General features: G+C 56.0%; 3 protein-coding genes across 4 annotated transcripts in view; 2 read left to right on the top strand and 1 right to left on the bottom strand.

Moving 5' to 3' along the window:
- Window positions 1-1,928, bottom strand: part of RBPJL (recombination signal binding protein for immunoglobulin kappa J region like) — a 20,510-nt gene extending 18,582 nt beyond the window's left edge. The window contains exon 1 of the mRNA XM_055722546.1: window positions 1,751-1,928. Coding sequence (XP_055578521.1) covers window positions 1,751-1,928 — 178 coding nt within the window. The remainder of the gene's footprint in view (window positions 1-1,750) is intronic.
- MATN4 (matrilin 4) overlaps window positions 1-13,653 on the top strand; it is an 18,101-nt gene extending 4,448 nt beyond the window's left edge. Inside the window, exons 2-11 of one of the 2 annotated variants that reach the window (XM_055722903.1) lie at window positions 5,926-6,042; window positions 7,418-7,987; window positions 9,185-9,307; window positions 9,784-9,906; window positions 10,006-10,128; window positions 10,271-10,393; window positions 10,845-11,258; window positions 11,613-11,765; window positions 12,551-12,655; window positions 12,816-13,653. In XM_055722903.1, coding sequence (XP_055578878.1) covers window positions 5,967-6,042; window positions 7,418-7,987; window positions 9,185-9,307; window positions 9,784-9,906; window positions 10,006-10,128; window positions 10,271-10,393; window positions 10,845-11,258; window positions 11,613-11,765; window positions 12,551-12,655; window positions 12,816-12,874 — 1,869 coding nt within the window. In that variant the 5' untranslated portion in view covers window positions 5,926-5,966 and the 3' untranslated portion in view covers window positions 12,875-13,653. The remainder of the gene's footprint in view (window positions 1-5,925; window positions 6,043-7,417; window positions 7,988-9,184; window positions 9,308-9,783; window positions 9,907-10,005; window positions 10,129-10,270; window positions 10,394-10,844; window positions 11,259-11,612; window positions 11,766-12,550; window positions 12,656-12,815) is intronic. The other variant, XM_055722902.1, reaches the window with a different exon arrangement.
- Window positions 13,654-17,808: 4,155 nt separating this feature from the next.
- PI3 (peptidase inhibitor 3) lies at window positions 17,809-18,726 on the top strand. The gene is made up of 3 exons (XM_014279810.3): window positions 17,809-17,964; window positions 18,132-18,293; window positions 18,474-18,726. Exons 1-3 carry the CDS (start codon window positions 17,901-17,903, stop codon window positions 18,476-18,478), a joined length of 231 nt encoding a protein of 76 aa, XP_014135285.1. The 5' UTR covers window positions 17,809-17,900; the 3' UTR covers window positions 18,479-18,726.

An 18,726-nucleotide genomic window follows, 5' to 3' on the forward strand; every position in this document is an offset into this window, starting at 1 on the left:
AGCAGGCGTTCTCTGTGGTTGTCTGTGCCGTGTAAGCTTGCTGGAGGTCAGCTGGGGATATTGGTCCCAGCAGATTTGGGAGACGGATGTCCTGCTAGTAACTATCAATCTCATTGCTTAGAGATACTGGCTGTGCTGCATCAGGAGCTCAGCTGCCAGACTTTGCACCAGCCCAGGAGCTGCTCTGAGCCATTTCTCTTTCCTTTGTGGTTGAACACGCATATTTCTGCTGAAAAAAATGCTAACACCTTCCTCCTGGAATGAGAACTTGGGCAGTGGATTGCTGCCTCAGCTTCTGGATGGCGCAGACCTCCTTCCCTACAAAGTCTGGTCTCTCAGCCCAGTTCAGCTGTCCCCCAGGGGCCTGTTTGCAGAAGAGCATTTGCTTTTTAAAGAGAGTCAGTAATATGGGTCTTTTACCTGTTGATCGCTCTTCATCAAAGTCTAAAAGTATTCCAAGATCCCTCCAGTTTTGCTTAAAATACCAGTTAGGAGCAGGGCTGAGTTTGTCAGTCATGCAGCTCAGGAGACAAGTGCAGCCTGAGGGCTTGAGCGGGACAGAGAGGAACAGAGTAGGAGGAACCTACTCAGAGGAACCAGCAGTCCTGACATAGGAGCCACCTGTTGACATGATTAGTTGAACAAGGGGAATTGGCTGACCATGTTTTCCTCTTGGCTAGATCTTTAACGCGTTCTTTGAAAGGCCATGCTTAATTTGCAAGAGAATACGGCATTTATTCTTGGCAGCTGTTGCCACAGCAGCCCAGGTACAGCGTGTTTCAGTGCAGAGGCTGGCTGGACAAGAGGCTTTGCTCCTGGTTGAGCTGCAGAGCACTGGGAGGTCTTTTAGAGATAGATTGGTGGCAGAGAAAGACCTCATGTTCTGCCGTGGAGAACATCTGAAAGGGGATGCTCTGTCCATTGCTATGCCCAACATTTCCCTCGCAAGGGGACTTCTTATGTCATCTAATAATATAAACCTGTTGGGACGTGTATGCTAAGTCCATGAGCTGTGAGGCAAGGACATCTGTCACTCAGCCTGCAAATGGACCTGAACAAGAAACCCATCTTCCTCCTGCCCTCGCTGTGCATGTGTTAATCATAGTGAGTGCGGGAGGGGGGCCCCATAAAACAGGGGATTAGCTTCTTTGGGGAGCAAACGGAGAGAAAAAAAGAAGTAATTTCTACATCCAGCAAAGTCTTCCTGTTACGGCACTCCTGCTGATTCGCTCCTGTTGAGTTTGGAGCCATGATGTGCTGTTTGAGAAATACAGCCTTGTTTTTCAAACAACATGTCCTTCCAGGTGGCGTTTGGCCCAGTAAAGCTGCCACAGTGTTGTAACCAGAGAGTACTGCAATGTCCTGGAAAGAGTCTGCTCTTGTTCTCCCACATGCATGTTTGGGAAGAAACAAGGACACATCAGTCCTTAAAAAGGGGGGGAAACCCCTATTTTGGGCTGGAAATTAATGTAATTTCTCTGGTCTCCATGTGCTTGTGCTCCCTGACTCTTACTTGCTCTGGAAACTGCATTGGTATGCTCTCTTGTGGGATTTGCAGCTCATCATCGAGCTGCTGTGGAGGATGAGCATTGAGCTGCTGGAGCTGTGGTTGAGTGCAAGGTCAACATTGCCTGTAAAATGGTCCTGAGGGTGGATTCAGTGCTCCTGGGCAGCAGAGGCACTGCTGAGAGCCGTGCAGCTGCGGGCAGGGAGCGCCCTGAGATTGTGGATTCTCCTGGGGGAAACCAACCTTTGGACAACCCTCCAGGAGAGGGTGGATCCAGCTCCAGGGCTACCCCGAGCCTCATCTGTTCACATGGCTTGAGGGTCTTGCAAATATGTGGACAACGTGCCAGCACTCCATTGGAGTATCCACAGCAAAATCTGACATCAGGAGGTGCCTCCAGGTTGATGTTAGTTGTCTGCATCTCTTCGGGTAGCTCTGGTTGCTTTATTGTGCCCTGTGCCTGGGGCAAGACACACTTTGGTCATCCTTTCTTGGTCCCACATGCCCTTTTTGCGCAGCCTGTCTCCTGGGCATCGACCTGAAGGAGGACTTGCTGTCCTGCTGAGGTCATGAAGATTTGTCTCCCCAGCTGCCAGCTGGAGGCCAGCTCATGCTGTCTTTCTGCTGTTGCCCTGGTAGGACTCTGGTGTTACAAGCGCAGGGAATCTGCATCCAGGCTCCTGAGCCTGTTTGGGGTTTTGGTTTTGACTCTTTCATCAAGTAACAGTGATGCGGGCGTTGAATTATGGCCTGCCAAAACTGCCTGGTTGGGTCTTTGCAAAGAAAAGCCCTGCAGAGCAAAACAGGGTACATGGCAAGGCAGGTGAGTCTCAGGAACATTGTGTCTAGGGCTGCTCTACCATCAGCCAAGGTTTCAAGCACAGAAATGTGTTATCAGCTGGTACCATGGGGCATCAGTGCCATGCACTCCTGCCATGCATGTCCAGGTGTGCTATGCGTGCTTCCTCCTGTGCACGGGCACGCTGCATGGGACAGCCCTCCGGCTTTGCACGTGTTTGGTAACAGCTTGGTCAGAGGCTGTTCCCTTCTCCTTGCAACGCATGGTGATCCCTTGTCCTGGCTTCTCGCAGGGTCTGGAGCCAGGGCAGAGCTGCTGCTGCTGCTCCCGTGACGTGCCAAAAGCCTGCCAAGGCCAGGCAGGTGGCTGGAGTTGTGTGTTTTGTGCCATGAACAGAAATCTCAGCTAAAGGCTGACGTGCCCGGATGTATGAAACCCTGCATGTGGTTGTACCTGAGACCTGGCTCATGACTCCACAGTCATGGTCCGCAGCCTGCTTTCCTCCTCCTGACACTGCACTTGGGACTTTTCCTGGGCTGTGAATGTACTGCCACCTCCTGAACCTTTCATCTCTTCTCTCCATCTGCTTCATCCCCTCTACAATTCAATATATAAAGCCCCCACCCCTGTAACAATGAGGAGGGCAGAGAGCCGGCTGCATCCCTCACCCTGCTCCCTGCCATGCCCTGTCCTTTGGGCTTGCCCAAGGGAGGATGGACCCAGGTCTGACCTGTGCAGATGAACCAGAAGAGGAATATTCAGAGCATTTCTGTTAACCTGTAGCCAGGAGAGAGCTGCCAAGGAGGCTGCACTGAAACCCGAAGCGGCTGTTTTTCCCCGAGACTCAGCACTTGGCAGGGAGAGCAGACGATGGACAAGTGGTGGAGCAGGGAGGGAAGCAATGCCCTGGGGGGTGGCACTGCTGGTGGAGGTGCCTGGGGAAGGCGTGCTGGCTTACCTGTTTGACTCTGGGGATTCATCTCCGTGTCCGCCTTGTCTGAGATCACGAGGAGAGTCAGGTGGAAGCTGGGTTCACGGCTGACTCTTCTGTCCTTATGTGTGGCTGTTCCCTTGGTCACCCTCTTTGTGCCATGTACCGAGCATCTCCTTCAACAGGGACAAGCAGTGGCTGGTTTTCCCCTTGCGTTGCTCAGAAAAGTCAGGAGATGCTCCGAGTGTCTGTCTCAGCTCAGCCGCTGCAGGGTTTGGCTGAGCCAGTCCAGCCAGCAGCACTCGCCCCGCCTGGACCTTTTTTCCTTTATAGCTCAGTGTTATCTCAAGGTCTCTGGTGTTGCAGCCGGCGCTGTGTTTGCCTTTCCTCGCAGCACCTGCCTGCCAGCCGGTCACTTCCCACCCATCTCCCTCCTGCTCCTGCACGGTAGCAAGGGGCTTGTGGGGGTGTGGGACCCCTTGGGGTGGGGGGAACCCCTCCACAGGGCTACAAGTCAGCCCCAGTGCTGCCAGCCCCAGGGGAGTCAGGGCAGTGGGTAGCAGGGAAGCTGCCCAGCGCAGCATGGTGGGAACGATACTTGGGGGCATCTGTCCCATCACCTTTGCTTCCCTGTCCCTATCAGCCTTGCGGCTGGGGCAGAGCTGGGCATGATACTGAAGTAAGGGTCTGGGGTGCTGTCACAGCGTGGGTCTCTGCTGCCAGGACCGGTGCTGGATGTATGGCGGACCCTGCCCTGTCCCGGCAGCATCAGCCCCTCCAGCTGTGGAGAGTGCCAGGACTTCATCCAAAGCTGAGATGCTGTTAAAAATAGATCAGTTGTGAAATGGTTTTCTCCTCCTTGGTTCCTGGCCCGAGAGCTCATTCCTCTCTCTGGCTGGCTTTGAGGCTATATGGATGCTGTGAGACGCAGGCTGCGTACCAGCCTGCCATTGCAGGGAGGCTTGGAGTCTGGAGAGCTGCAGAAATGTTATAGGTGGCATAGCTGTCCCCAAAATGTTTAGTGGTTAGTGAGTACTTTCTCCCCAAAAAAGCACTGCTGGAAAAAGAATCTGCTAAATAAATGGGGAAACGAAGCTGGGGTAGGAGAGGCTGTTTTGCTCCTCCGCTTGCACATGGTGCTTTTGTGAGTGGGCACAGGTACCTGAGCACTGCTGGTCACAAAGTGATGCTTTTCTTAGCCCTGGGGCTTCCTAGAAAATGCCTGCTAGGCTGCAGCCTCCCCTCATCTCCACAACCTGGAGCGATCCTGCTGGCCCCTCCACTGCATGGCTGTGCCGGAGCTCCCGATGCCCACTGCGGAGCCACTGTGTCCCGGGCTGGCTGGGTTGCTCATGCTCCCCGGGAAAAGACCATGTCTCTCACTTTGAGACTGGTATTCTGGATCCCAGTTTCCTCTTGTAGCCCTTTTCTGTCCTTCTAATTCTTAAATATCATTTTTCAGGTGTGAACACTGAGTCTGGAGACAATTTTAAGATGCAGCTGTGAAACGTATTATCAGTGTCCCTGCTATCAAATACATGAGGTTCAGGGCTGCACGTAACCACTGAGCAATTAAATGGCAACCCTGGTGATGAATTACAGCTGAGACCTCCTGAAGCTAAATAAATATCAGCCGATAACTACTGATAAAATTAATTTCTCTGTGCTTTTTTTAAAAAGCACCCTTCCAGTATTTGTGGCCAGTCTTGGCGCTGCACATCTCCTGGGGGAAGCTGCATTAACTGTGGCATTTCCCCGCCCCCCCCCCCCCCCCCCCCCCCCCCCCAGCACCTTGGCTTTCCAACCAGAGCTGGAATAAAAATAAACCAAATAAATCCATGTCCCTGCAGGAGCCAGGCAAGGGCAGGGAAAGGCAAGGCAAGGTAACACAGAGGTGGGCAGGGAGGGAGACAAGTGGCAAGCTGAGATTTTGGGTAACTGGTCTAAATATCTTTTCCCCTAACTATCCCGCCTCAAATGCAGGAAAAAAACTGGTGGGGGGCAGAGCATCCTTCAGAGAAGCCAGCAGGATGGGGAGAGCTGCAAAGCGCTGGTGACAGAGTGATGAGGTTCCCGGTGGTGTGGAGAAGGCAAGCAGCAGGCTGGCCGCGCCGGGGGCAGCGGGTGCCCATCTGTGCCAGCAGAGGCTTCTGGTCTCCCAGGGTAGCTTGGAAAAAGGCAGAAAAGAAATGTATGCGGGTTCTTGGAAAAATGATCTTTGCCAATGACTTTGGGAGACTTCTGAGCAGGTTTTGTCTGGGGGCTTCTCTTGCCATGTGGGGGGAGTGTCGGGAGGGCTGGTGCTCTGCATCCCTGGGTGCAGCTTTCCCATTCTGGCTGGCTGTGGGGAGCAGCTGCATCGCCAGTGAAAAAGCATTTGGCTGAACATCCCCTCCGCCTGGTGTGCAAGTGAAAATAAGGCTTGTCCGATGGCCAGCTCCACCCAGAGCAGAAAATCAGACCCTTTGGCAGATCGCTGCTACTGTAATGAAATTTAGCTGTGCTGAGACTGCCAGTCCTTGAATGGGAAAAGTTCCACGTGGGTTCAGAGACGTTTGGGGATGGATCTGTCAGAACTGCTGCTGCTGAGGGTTTTTGGCACTGCCTGGGGACACCCACCGCAGGTGACTGTCACCCTGTGGCTCAGCCCATCCTCAGCACTGATTGCACATTGTCTTCTCCCTACAGCGAGTCCTACCAGGCCTGGAATTGTGTGGTATCACAGAGCCATGATGAAGCTCCTGCCCGTTGCCCCTCTCCTCCTACTTCTCCTGACGACACTGGAAGCCAGACCAAAACCTGCAGGTGAGCTCTGGCTGGTGGGGATTGCTTGGAGGAGAGAGAAGTGAGAGCGTCAGGGCAGTGAAGCCCTTGGAGGACTGGTTGCTGCTTGGGGTGGGTGGACCTGATGCCTCTTACTTGGAGGCATCCCTAGGAGGATGGAGGATCCCCCCACATGGTGACCCAAAATTCCCAGCACTGCCCAGGGGAGTGTGAGCCCAAGCCTGGCCCCAGCACGGTGGGTCTCATGCCACTTGCTCCAGGCACGTCCTCAGCTTTGACAGAGCCCAGCTCAGGGCTTGTCACCCTCCTGCGCGGGGGCTCCCGCCTTGGCAGGAGGCACAGCTGTGAGGGATAACCCCCTCCATGTATGGGTCTTCTGACAGGGGGGACAAAGCAAACCCCGGGGTACCAGCCTCTCTCCTCCCAGGGCAGAGGGAGCTAAACCAATTCCAGTTTAAAAACAGTGAAGGCGCTGGACGGAGAAAGAAGCAGGTATGTCTCGGAGACCTTCAGAGCAGTTGAGATGACAGCTGGGGTCTGGGCATCATCCCAAAGGGACTCAGAATGTTTGCTTACCGTTAGGGCCAAATTCTCCCAGGCTTGGGTATGCACAAGCCAAGCAAAATATGTTTATTGGTGTTTCACTTGCTAAACACTTTCCTGGTTTGCACTGGAAGTAGCACCCATATGTCCAAGAGAGGCTCTTTGGCTCGATCCCTGCCACATGCACGCCCTTAGCTGTGCTTTTCACCGTCTCATTTTCTGCCCTTAAAAAAACCAAAACAACAAAGCAAGCCCTGGTTTTAGGCAGAAACTGGTAAAATGCAGTAAAAACTAGGGGAGGCTGGAGCTGCGGGGGGAACAGAAGAGCTGCCCAAAGCAATATTTTCCTGCATGGCACAGAGGTCTGGAGCAGGAGCTGCGGCTTGCAGAGGACAGCCCGAGGCATTGGGCTGTTTTACACTTTAATGCTCTGATTTGTTGTAGAGATCAAGACGCTGCTGCCTAAACCTGTGCCTCAGCCTTGCCAGGGTAGATACCAACAGGCAGAGAGGCATTTCTGCAGCCCCTGGGGCTGTCGGCTGTAGAAATACAGGGAGCTGGAGCTGGGTCTGGCTGCAGGGACACTACTGGGGAGGAAGGGGACACTGCCATCTCCCCACAGCCTCATGGCCAGGGCGTGTCTCCCCAGCCTGTCATCCCTGCTCCCGCTCTGCTAGCACCCTCCATGGATTTATCTGGCAGTGGGAGGGTGCTGGTCTGTGAGGGCTGCCTGGACATACCCTCTCTTTCCCCCACTGAGCATCCTCAAGCCACTCAACAGGGATGTCTCTGCTCCCAGCCCTGCTTCCCACAGGTGGCTGTGAGGCTGAACTGTCTCTTTGTCCCCTTCCAGCCCTGAAGTGCAGGACGGGTCCCCTGGACATCGTGTTTGTGATCGACAGCTCCCGCAGCGTGCGCCCCTTTGAGTTCGAGACCATGCGGCGGTTCATGATAGACATCATCGGCAGCCTGGACGTGGGCCCCAACGCCACACGGGTGGGGGTGATCCAGTACTCCAGCCAGGTGCAGAACATCTTCTCCCTCAAGACCTTCTTCACGCGGGCGGACATGGAGAAGGCCATCAACAGCATCGTCCCGCTGGCCCAGGGCACCATGACGGGGCTGGCCATCCAGTATGCCATGAACGTGGCCTTCACCACGCAGGAGGGCGCGCGCCCTCTGCACAAGAAGATCCCCCGCATTGCCATCATCGTGACGGACGGACGACCCCAGGACCGTGTCACTGAGGTGGCCACCCAGGCCCGGAATGCTGGCATTGAGATCTATGCTGTGGGCATCCAGCGGGCTGACATGAACTCGCTGCGAGCCATGGCCTCGCCGCCGCTGGAGGAGCATGTCTTCCTGGTGGAGTCCTTCGAACTCATCCAGCAGTTTGGGAAGCAGTTCCAGGACAAGCTCTGCGGTGGGTGAGAGCTGCGGATGTGGGTTGGCAAGGGCAGCGCTGGTGCTCCTCAGCTGGGCTAGAAGGTGACCTTCAGAGGGGTGTTTTGGGGTGGCTGCTCTTGCTAGGAGCAGCGTGGACAGGGAAGCAACCTCCCTGGTGAGGTGCTGGGACAGGTGGCTGTTCACCTTTCCTGGAGCGAGATCAGGAAAGCTTTGAAAGCATTTGCCAGTGGGCGCTCTTCTTCACCCGTGCCTGGTAGCTCTGCCCCAAGCCAGGAGATGATGGGAGTATTAAAGAGCAGGAAATGTGGAGCTGGTTTTCCTGGGTGTGACAGGGCCAGGTGACACGTCCCAGAGCCCTGTATGCCTTTCGACGTGGCTCTAGCAGCGTCTCCTCCCGTGCAGACACATGCGTGGCATCTGCTGCATGCACATTTGTGTTTAATAACACGCTGGGCACATGGGGCTGCTGTGCAGTGTCCAGCCGGTCTCGGCCAGGAGCCAGGAGGCTGGTTCGCACCGTGGCTGTGCTGGCACAGGTCGGGAGCTTGCAGGCTGGGACCTGTCTGTCCTTCGTCATGCTGGCAGGCTTTGCCAGAGACCTGGCACTGCAGCAGACTGGCAAGGCTTTGCTTACGTGCTTCAGCATCTGCTGAAGGGCAGAAGGCAGCTGCCAGCCTCATTTAGGCAGCGTTTGCTAGCCGGGGGCTCCTGGGTGCCTGCAGGGCTGCCTTGGAGATTCTCTGCTTGCTGGGGCGCAGGGCTGAGCAAATGTTGTCCCCTGGGGACAAGTGCTCCTGCACTTGGTGCCTTCGCTTACAGCACCCTGCCCGCCGCCTGCCTGCCCCGGTGCCCCCTTCCCAGCCGGCTCTGCAGGCTCCTGGCTGCACGGACACAGACCTGGCTCCTGTAGCACGTTCCTGACGAGCTCAAGCTTTTGCTTACTCAGCTCAAGCTGTCGACAGTACCAATTAATACCGAGCTTTGATTTAGCACTTGGGTAGACCAGAAAGCCAAAGCGGTTCAGAAGCCTGCCCCGCACAACATTCATGTCTGTGCACTGGAAATCAGTGGGTGAGCGCTGGGGCTGGAAGGGCTGTGGCGCTGTGGGTCATCCCAGAGGCTTCGGCTACAGGGACGTGGCACATGCTGGAGCTGCGGTCCCTGTGCATCCAGCGTGCCTGTGGGCTGCTTTGATGCCCGTTCTGTCTTGCAGGGGTGGACGTGTGCATGGAGCAGGAGCATGGCTGCCAGCACAGCTGCATCAGCACCCCCGGCTCCTTCTACTGTGAATGCAACCCAGGCTACAGGCTCAACGTTGATGGAAAGACCTGTTCCCGTAAGCCCCCTTTTTTAATCCTAACTCTTGTAGAAGGCTTGTGGTTGCAGGTGTCACAGAGGGAAGCTGAAAAGCAGCAGAGGACCCACTGAGGCCAGCAGCAGCCTCGGTGCTCTGTTCACTGGGCTCACCGCCTGGCGGGTCTGTACTGACTGCGGACACATGGCATTGCTGCATCCTGGTCACCTTTCAGGGGTGGGACACTTGGGGCTCTTGTGGGCACAACCAGCTGCCTGTCGCTTGAGGGGGCTTTGGGCAGTGGGTACCAGAGGGTGCACATCCCAGCCACCGAAGTACATGGTGTTTTGGCCCTGTATGTTGAGTGCAAAGCTGTATTAATTGGTCTGGCCACCAACCCAGGACTTCTCCTTCTTGCCTAATGGCGCTGGGAGCTGCTTTGAAGCCCTGGAGCGGTCTGCTCGGCTGCCCCAGGGAGGCTGGGACAGGAGGGTGATGGGTGTCCTGTTCCACTGCAGCCATCGATGCATGCGCAGACGGGAGACATGGCTGTCAACACCAGTGTGTCAGCACTCGTGGGTCATACCTGTGCCAGTGCCGTGCGGGTTACTACCTCAGCCAGAACAAGAGGAGCTGCTCTAGTAAGTGGCCATCTCCCTTGCTGTCCCTTCTTCATTTGCTTCTTTTCCCCTCTCCTCTTGTCTTTCCCTGTCTGCCCACCCCTCTCCTTCTCTCACCAGTGATCGATTACTGCAGCTTCGGAAACCACAGCTGCCAGCACGAGTGCGTGAGCATCCCCAACGGGCACTACTGCCGCTGCCGCAGTGGGTTCACGCTGCAGCCCGACAGCAGGTCCTGCAAGGGTACGTCCTGGCACGGTGGCACGGCACAGGCTGCAGTGTATGGCAGATACCTGTATGTCCTGCCCAGTCCCCAGGGGAGGGGCTGTTCCCGGACCACCCCACCTGAGTGGGGATAACCCTGTGCCCTTGGCTTGTCTTCCAGCCACTGACCTCTGCAACGGGGTGGATCATGGCTGCGAGTTCAAGTGTGTGAGCACGGAGGGCTCCTACCGCTGCGTGTGCCCCGAGGGCCAGCAGCTCCAGGCTGATGGCAGGGCGTGCAGCAGTGAGTACCGGACACGGCTCATGGCATCCTCGCTGTCTGGCAAGGGCTTACCTGAAACTAGGCAGGGGGTCTAAGTGGGACTTGGAGCTGGGTTGGAGGAGGATGGAGAGCTGGCCGGGCTTGGGGGAGCACCCTGGATGCTGTGGGGATGGGCGTGCGCTCATGTCCTCTGTGACATGGCCCAGAAGAAGTCACAGGAACTTTGAGGAAGGGTTCAGGAAAAGGGAGACCTAGGAAAGACTTTCAGGGGACACTGCAGTGGCAGTGGAGGGTTTTGGGCTCAGACCCCTGGGTGTGCTTAGCCCTGCTTCCCAGCCTCAGCCTGGCTGCAGTTCCAGGGGGTCCACATGGTGTCCTGAAGCCCACAGCTCTGCCCCAGCCCTGGGCGTCTTCACTCCGATGGTGCCCACGGCCAGGCTGGTCCCTTCTCACCTTCCCCCTGTGCCTGCAGAGTGTGGGGCTGGGCACATCGACCTGGTGATGGTGATTGACGGCTCCAAGAGTGTTCGGCCCCAAAACTTTGAGCTGGTGAAGCAGTTTGTGAACCGCATCGTGGACCTGCTGGAGGTGTCCCCCCACGGCACGCGGGTGGGGCTGGTGCAGTACTCCAGCCGCGTCCGCACTGAGTTCCCCCTCAACAAGTACCACAGCGCAGATGAGATCAAGAAGGCGGTGATGGAGGTGGAATACATGGAGAAAGGCACCATGACAGGCCTTGCCCTCAAGCACATGGTAGAGCACAGCTTCTCCGAGCTGGAAGGTGCCAGGCCTCTCTCCCACAACATCCCCAGAATCGGGCTTGTCTTCACGGATGGGCGCTCCCAGGACGACATCTCCGAGTGGGCCAGGAGAGCAAAGGAGTCAGGTGCGGGGGGCTGGGGAACCCCGACTTGCAGTGCTTTGGGCATCCCAGGGTGGTTCCTCAGGGTGGCTGCTCTGGGGGAGGCTGCAGCATCCAGCCTTGGGATGCTGCATCGCCTGGTCCACAGAGGCAGACCTGCCTCTGCCGTGGTTGCAGGGTGCTCCAGGTAGCATCCTTTGTGCAGCAGCCTGCACTGCAGTGGTGCTGCCGTCCTCCTGCCCGTCCTTCCCAAATTCCTGCCGTGTATTTGGGAAGCCCAGGGGAAATCCTGCATCCCCAGCCTTGCTCCCTCTGGGCTTGGGGCTGCTTGATGCAGGGTGGCCAGCACAGTGCTCAGGATCTATCCTTGCCACACAGGGATCATCATGTTTGCTGTGGGTGTTGGCAAGGCTGTGGAAGAGGAGCTGAGAGCAATCGCCTCTGAGCCAGTGGAGCAGCATTTCTCTTACTCAGCAGACTTCACCACCATGACCCACCTCGTGGAGAACTTCAAGCTGAACATCTGCCCAGGTGGGTGCCCCTGGCCACAGTGGGTGGGCTCACCCCCAAGCCTGGGGGAGCCCTCTCCCCACAGAGCCAGTGGGGTGGTTTGTGTGTCTGTTGTCCTGCGTCATGTACCCCAGGGCTGGGGTGAGCTGGCATGAGCCTAGGTTGCCTCTGCATCTCACCAGCCTGTGTGGGTATAGAGGTGGGTCTCAGGGAAGGATTTGGAAAAGGAGAAAGTGGAGCTGGGACTTTTAATACAAAAGTATTAATGTGAGCAGCCACCCCAGTGCTGTTGCATGGGCAGAGGTTGCACTCTGCCTTGAGGGATGCTGCCCCAGCTCCGAAGATGGCCTGTCTCTTTGTGCAGACCTGTGCTTCTGCTGCTGCCGGGTGCAGGAGGACCAGGGTGGGTTACTGTGATATCCCTGCCCTGGGGCAGGCTGGGGTTCCCCAGTGCCCTTGGGACCCCTGCAAGGCTGCAGACATGGGGTCAGCATGCTCCCTGCCACCCTGGGCTGAAGGCAAAGTGAAGCTCAGCACTGGCTGTCCTTGGCACACTGTGACCATGAGTGTGGCAGCCCTGTGGGATGCCTGGCAGTGAGCTTGCTGGGCTAGCACTGATGCAGCCTGGCAAAAAAGGAGTGAGGCTGGAAAAATAGAGGAAAATCAGAGGGGGGATAGCCCCGAGGCTCAGGTACAGCCCTGTTGGGTGGCTGTAGGGATAAGGGACTCGCGCTGTGTGGGAGCAGGGGAGAGCCAGGCACTGTGGGGCCATGACTCTGACTGCACCCAAACCCCCATGGTCACAGAGGAGGGCAAAGGGAAGACGGAGATCCGCAGCCCATGCGAGTGCGAGGCACTGGTGCAGTTCCAGACAAACACTGTGGCCATCCTGCAGAGCCTGACTGAGAAAAATATCCTTTGGGGTGATACCTGGGTTTGCTGGGGTGCAGGGCAGCCTGGGGACAGACTGCACACGGGGAAGGGAGGGATGGGTAAATGAGGAGCAGGAAAAATTTCAGGCTCCTTCAAGGGGAAGAAGCCCTTGGCCCACCGTTTCCTTAGCACGTTCACTTGCTCAGATGACAGCCAGACTCGAAGACTTGGAAAAGCAGATCACCAACAAGAAGTGATCCTTGCAGAGGGCTGCAGCGCTTGGATGGGACAGGGGGATGTACAGTAGCTATATGGCATTGTTATTGCTAGGTTGTTGTAAAGCATCAGTGTTTGTTCTTGTATCCCAAAAGCCCCAGGGGGATGCACACTGTATTTAAAAAAAAACAAAAATCCTAAAAAAAAAGCCCCCACCCTTGAGCAAAACTGCTGCAAAACCAAGGGTTTCAGCCATCACTGTTGCCTTGTTCTGCTGAATTGGCAGGTCTGGGATGACTGCAAGGGCAGGCTGGGCTTTGGATGAGGAGATGGAACACCCAGCCTTTTTCCAGAGCAACTGGGATGAACCAGCCCCTGCGCAGCCCCCCATGGCCCCCCAGCAAGCTGCTTTGCAAGGGGGAAAAAAAAATTATCTACTGTGATCACACCTTGAGAGCTTCTGCTGCCTCAGCATCTGCTGCCCTGTAGTGGGGCAGGGAGAGCCGGGCACTGTGGCCAGTGCATGGGGACGCATGCTGCCAGGCCAGCTCCCAGCACAGCACCCGGCTGTGCACCCAGGGGTGAGTGGGCAGCAGGAATTGTCAGATTCCCTTGCCCCCATTTTGGCAGAATTGTTTGGGAGTTGGTCATTATCTTGTTTGGTTTTTTTATCACATAGCAAAACGGTAATAATTCTTTCTATAAACATCTATGCGTGTGTATATATATATTTCATTTTGAGAGCAGGGTAGTGCTATTTTTAAACACTTCTTTTATATAAAGAAATTTCTATCCTGCTAATAAACACCCTGAAGGTTTGTATGACGTGTCCCTCTCCTTTTGGCTGGGCTGCAGGGGTCACAGAGGCATCTCTGTATCAGAACAGGGGCCTCTGGCTTTTGCAAAGGCCCCCATCCATCGGCTCCAAAAATATCTTTGGGGGGGGGGGGGGAAATAAATAAATCTTTCCTCTGTGGACACCCCAGCGTGCTGCAAACCTGGCCTCAGCTGGAGGGAACTGGTGTGGCACAGATGCTGTGTCACCATTCCCAGTGTTTGCTTTGGAGCCTGTGCTTGTTGGAGCATGGGGAGCTCCACACCTGCTTTTGGGGGGTGTAAGTGTGCCAAGGCAGTGGTGCAGGGCCACTTACACTCATGGGGGACATGGCCCTGGTGCTCGGACCTGTTTGCTTGGGGCAGGAGAGCCACCAGGGCTCCCTGGCTGGCTGCACGGGAGGGATGCAGAGGCAGCCAGGGACCCATCTCCAGCAGATGCATGGGGCAGAGGTGGCTTTTTAACCACAGAAGCTCCCCTTGATGTAGCCCCTGTGCCCCACACCGGGGGGAAGGAGGGCTCCGCTTGGTCCTGTCTGTTGCACGCAGGCAGAGGCTGCTGGATAAGGACAGATTTTTGGAGGGATCCTTCATGTACCCACCTTCTTACTGGTCCTGCACCCAGAAGGTGCGAGCAAAGCAGGACCAAGAGGAGCTGTTCATTCTGAGCTAGCAGTTTGTGCTGGAGGCATTCACGTGCCTGGGGGGGCTCATGGGGCTGTGCAACCCCAGGCTGGTGGGGGGAGGAGGAGGGTTACAGCCCTGGGCTCACACTGCTTCAGCACAGCTCCTTCTCCCCAGGGATGCTGTTAGTGGCTCCAGCACCCACCTTGGCCAGTTAGCTTTACAGAGCCTGGGTGTTTCCACCACCATGAATATTCCTGGTGGGTGTATAGGGCACTTTCAGGGGTGGCTGAGGGGCACATCCTGCTGGTCCTGCTTCCAGGAGCAGTTTGCTCCATGGAACTCATCCTAGGGTGTTAGAGCTGAGATGTGGCAAGGTTTTGTGTGCTTGAGGCTGTGATTTGGAGCCAAGGAGCAGGAGGCTGAAAGCAGATCCTGGGCTGGACTGTGGGGCTTGCTGGGACAGCTCTGGGGAGAGGAGCTGGGAAGTGCACAGGTATTTGTTTTACAAAGCAAGGAGTAGTTTTTCCACATGCAATTGAAAGCAGTGGCTCCCCATTTTGGGGGTGGGGGTGATGGCTTGTGAGCAGGGCTCTCTCCCAGTCAGCATGGACCGGGGCATTTATAGCCTCATTATATCTGTTTGCTGGGCCAGCAAACGAAGCACTGCCGATTAGCTCTGTGCCTATGCCAGCTGACAGTCCTGTGGCCCTCCTTTCAGCCCTGTATCCCACCCATGCACTCCCCCACCAGCCCCCATCCCTCCCACCTACCTTGCAGCCCAGCAGACAGCCGGAGGTGGCAGGTTGGGAAGGCACTGATGGCCAAAAGCTGTATCCAAGCCAGATCCTGGTGCTGTAGAAGACAGGTACCACCAAGCCACAGCAGCGTTCTGCAACCCCAAACCTGGAGGCTGGGGCTTCCCTGCTTTGTGTGCAGCTCCCTAAAAAAACCCACAGTAATTGCAGAGGGAAAAAAAAAAAAAGAAGAAAAAAAAAAAGGAGGGAGGGAAGGAATTAGCTGCATTTGGCATTTAAAAACAGGTTGCATTAGAGCAGATAGGTGCGTGCCCTGAGGGCATGATTAAGCTTCAGTTGGCCCAGCGTAATTTTGGCAAATACTAAGGGAAGCGGTAGACAAAGCAGAGCTGGGCTGGCAGCGAGACCAGGGGGCTTGAGGAGAGCTGGCAGCACAGCGTGGCCTCGGGGATGGCAAAGCACCGGTGATGAGGTGTGAGAGGGGAGGGGGGAGACACGGGGAAGAGCAGCAAGAGCTGGGCATCAGCTGAGGCGGGATTTTGGGGAAAGTTGCCCCAGGACAGGCTGTGGGATCGCATCCGGGAGCGGGGCCATGTCTGTGTGGTCCTGCAGAGCCTCATTAATGGCTTTTCACTAGGTGGCACCAGACACCAGCGCTAACGCGGGTGCACTGGGCCGGGGGCACCCCCAGGCAGCGGACCCGGAGCATCCTCAGCCATGAGCTGGGGATGGATGGAGCTCGATGTCAGGCTGGAGGCATCGCATCACCTGCGAGGGAAAACAGGCTGCTTTGCAGGGTGCAAGCTGTTCCTCCTGTGCTTTGTGCATCCTGGCTGGGGGACCAGGGGCTGCCGGCCCCCCTCCTTACCATCCCCAGGAAATACAAACTGGAGAGCCCTGGCATGGCTGGAAAATGCAGCATCAGCTGGCAGCATCCTTAGCATCGCACAGCTCAGGCCTTGCTTTGGGAGGAGGCTCACAAAGTGCTTTTCATGGAGGACAGTATGAGCAGTGTAGGATGGAGACAGCTCTGCAGGACCCTGGGGCAATGAGTGTTGCTCACGTGGCAGAGTGCAACACTGGGAAATGCTGGCCATCCTACGCACAGAAATGCCATTGTCTGTGTTATTCTGTGGGAAGTTTGCAATAGAAAATTATTTTAGACTTTTCTCCTATGGATGAAGCACTGTCAAAAGTCCTTCAGATGGACTTTCCCCCCAGCTTCTCTGCAGCTGAATCCAAGCCTTACTCCTTGGTGTTTTCTCCTCTCCTGGAGATGCGGCCCCAAGTACCACCTCAGCCAGATCCTGGCATCAGCTGGGAGCATAGCACTGTACTGTCCAGCCCTCACAGCAGCTGAACACCAAAGGTTTGCTTAAAAATTAATCTAAAGCTTGTATTTCTTATTAAAAGCGCTAAATTGTTGGTGCATGGCCCAGAAAGTCTATTTGGGTTGGCTAAATACTCTCCTGGTTATTTATTAAATTGCTTTACAGAGAATGCAGCCACAGAATCATTAGGGAAACTGGACAATAATTACCAGATATCCAGTAAATTAAGGTCAAGTTGAAGTGGCACATTAAGACGTGAGAAGGGAAGTCTGAGCAGAAAGAGCACAGGGAGATGCTCACCGTGCCCTGGATGGAAAGCAGGGGCTCCAGGCGCTGGGGCAGAGCAATGGTGGGGGCTCAGGAGCTGCATGGACCACAAAGGGGTTACATCTGGGCTTTTGCTACTCCTTGCCCTACCCAACTGCAAAATAAGGGCCTGCCCCAGCCTGCCCTTTGCAAGAGCATGGGGTGTTTGGCTGCAGGGTGCCCACCCCTCCCAGGACATTCCCAACGCCTCTTTACAGCGCAGCCTGGATTCCTGCCAGCCTTAGAAATCCCAAGTAAAGGTTCCAGGAAGTTGTTACACAAGGCAAGGGGGACATTGACCCATCGGTAGGAAATGGGGTAATTTCCCATTGCCCAAGAGCACCTGATGGAAACAGCTTTGCCCAGGACAGAGGTACAATGCCCTTGGCAGGGAGGAGCAGATGGAGCTCTGAAGGGCAGCGAGATCTTTGCCATCCAAGCAAGGGCTACAGCCCCTAATCCCTACAGCCACCAAGAGCTAGGGCTCAGTCGTGCTGTCCTTGTGCTGCATGGGGACTTTTAGCTACATGCAGCCTTGTCATCAGCCCGTTACCCTACCCTGGTGAGGCCAGCCACTTTCTTCTAGCACTGGCATTGGCCACCCAGAAAAGATGCAGAGATTCAGGTGACCCCCACAGAGCTTAGGAAAGACTCACCCTTCGCTAAGCCAAAGCCGCTTTCCTCACACTAGCTTACACCACTAGTGGGACAGGAGGCAGGAAAAAACCTTAGGGATCATCCCTGGGAAGGCACAGGCAGCCCCACGCTCACCTGGATCATGCTGTAGGGTTTGGTTTGCCGGTCCATGTGGAAGCAAGGTACAGAGGGAAACTCACATAACAGACACCCAGAAGGGAACACAGTGTGGTCACCACAATGGTTTCTCCTGGAGAAGCATACCTGCCCAGGAGGAAGCAAGCTCCACCACCTTCAGCCTGCTTGGGGGATGATGCCCTGGACCACCTCCCCTCAGTTTGTCCTTCAGCCCCAGGTCTGGCTGCAGGCAACAGTTGTGCAATGGAATAGCTACTTTTTCAGCAATCCCATTGGTATCTTGCGCAAAAATCTTCCAGAAAACACAACGCAACAGCAGAAGCAAAGAGATACAAGCATTGGCACATGCCCAGCCCCATCCCCACCCCCACCCTCCTCAAGGGTTTAAATGTCAGCATCCCCCAGCTCTTCATACTCACACCTCTCAGAGACACGGCAGCATGAAGTCAGTGGCCGCCCTTCTCCTGGTGGGGATGCTCATCCTCTGGACAGACCTGCCAACAGGTATGAGATACCCTAAGATTAGGTACAAGGAAGAAGGGCACAGGGCTGGGAAGGAGCCGTGTTTGCAGGGATCCTGTGGGAGGGGAGTGGGGCATTTTCTGGGGACCTCCTCCCCAGGGTCCCTCAGCTGCTGGTGGCCTGGAGCTAACAACTCCCTCCTCTTGCAGGCAGCACCTGGTCCTGTCCGCCTGTCCACATCACCTGCGCGATGCACAACCCACCAAATAAGTGCTACTTAGACAGGCAGTGTCCGCGCTACAAGAAGTGCTGCAGGGGCTTCTGCGGGAGGAGATGCATATCGCGCCCATCTTCCATCCCCATCAGCTATGGTAGGGTCTCAGGACACCCCGTCCCCAGGCAGCAGAGTGACAGTGGCTCTGGGTAGGCAGCTGGGTCCAGCTGCCAGAGCTCCCTGCTGTCAGGCTGGTGGGGTGGCTGATGGCCAAACACACGGGCTGGGGTTACTGGAGCATCAGCCCCAACCTGCTGTTTTCTCTTCCTTTCCCCAGCGTAAGCTCCCACTCCCAGGGCAGGCTGAAGGCCGCCTCAGCACCCCCATGTCACCTCTGGCACCAGCCACCCACACCTCTGCGAAGGCTTGTCCTGCCCAGTGCCAGCTCCCAGGACAACGGGGACAGCCACCAGCCCACGCTCAGAGACCACCCTGCCGACGGCTGACACAGTGCCACATGCTGCCTGCTTGCCTTCTCCCTCTGCTTCCCCATGGATGTTTTAACAAATAAAAGAGCTTATCCCAGGGAA

Source organism: Falco cherrug, chromosome 10 (genome assembly GCF_023634085.1).
Source record: "Falco cherrug isolate bFalChe1 chromosome 10, bFalChe1.pri, whole genome shotgun sequence".
NCBI lineage: Eukaryota > Metazoa > Chordata > Aves > Falconiformes > Falconidae > Falco > Falco cherrug.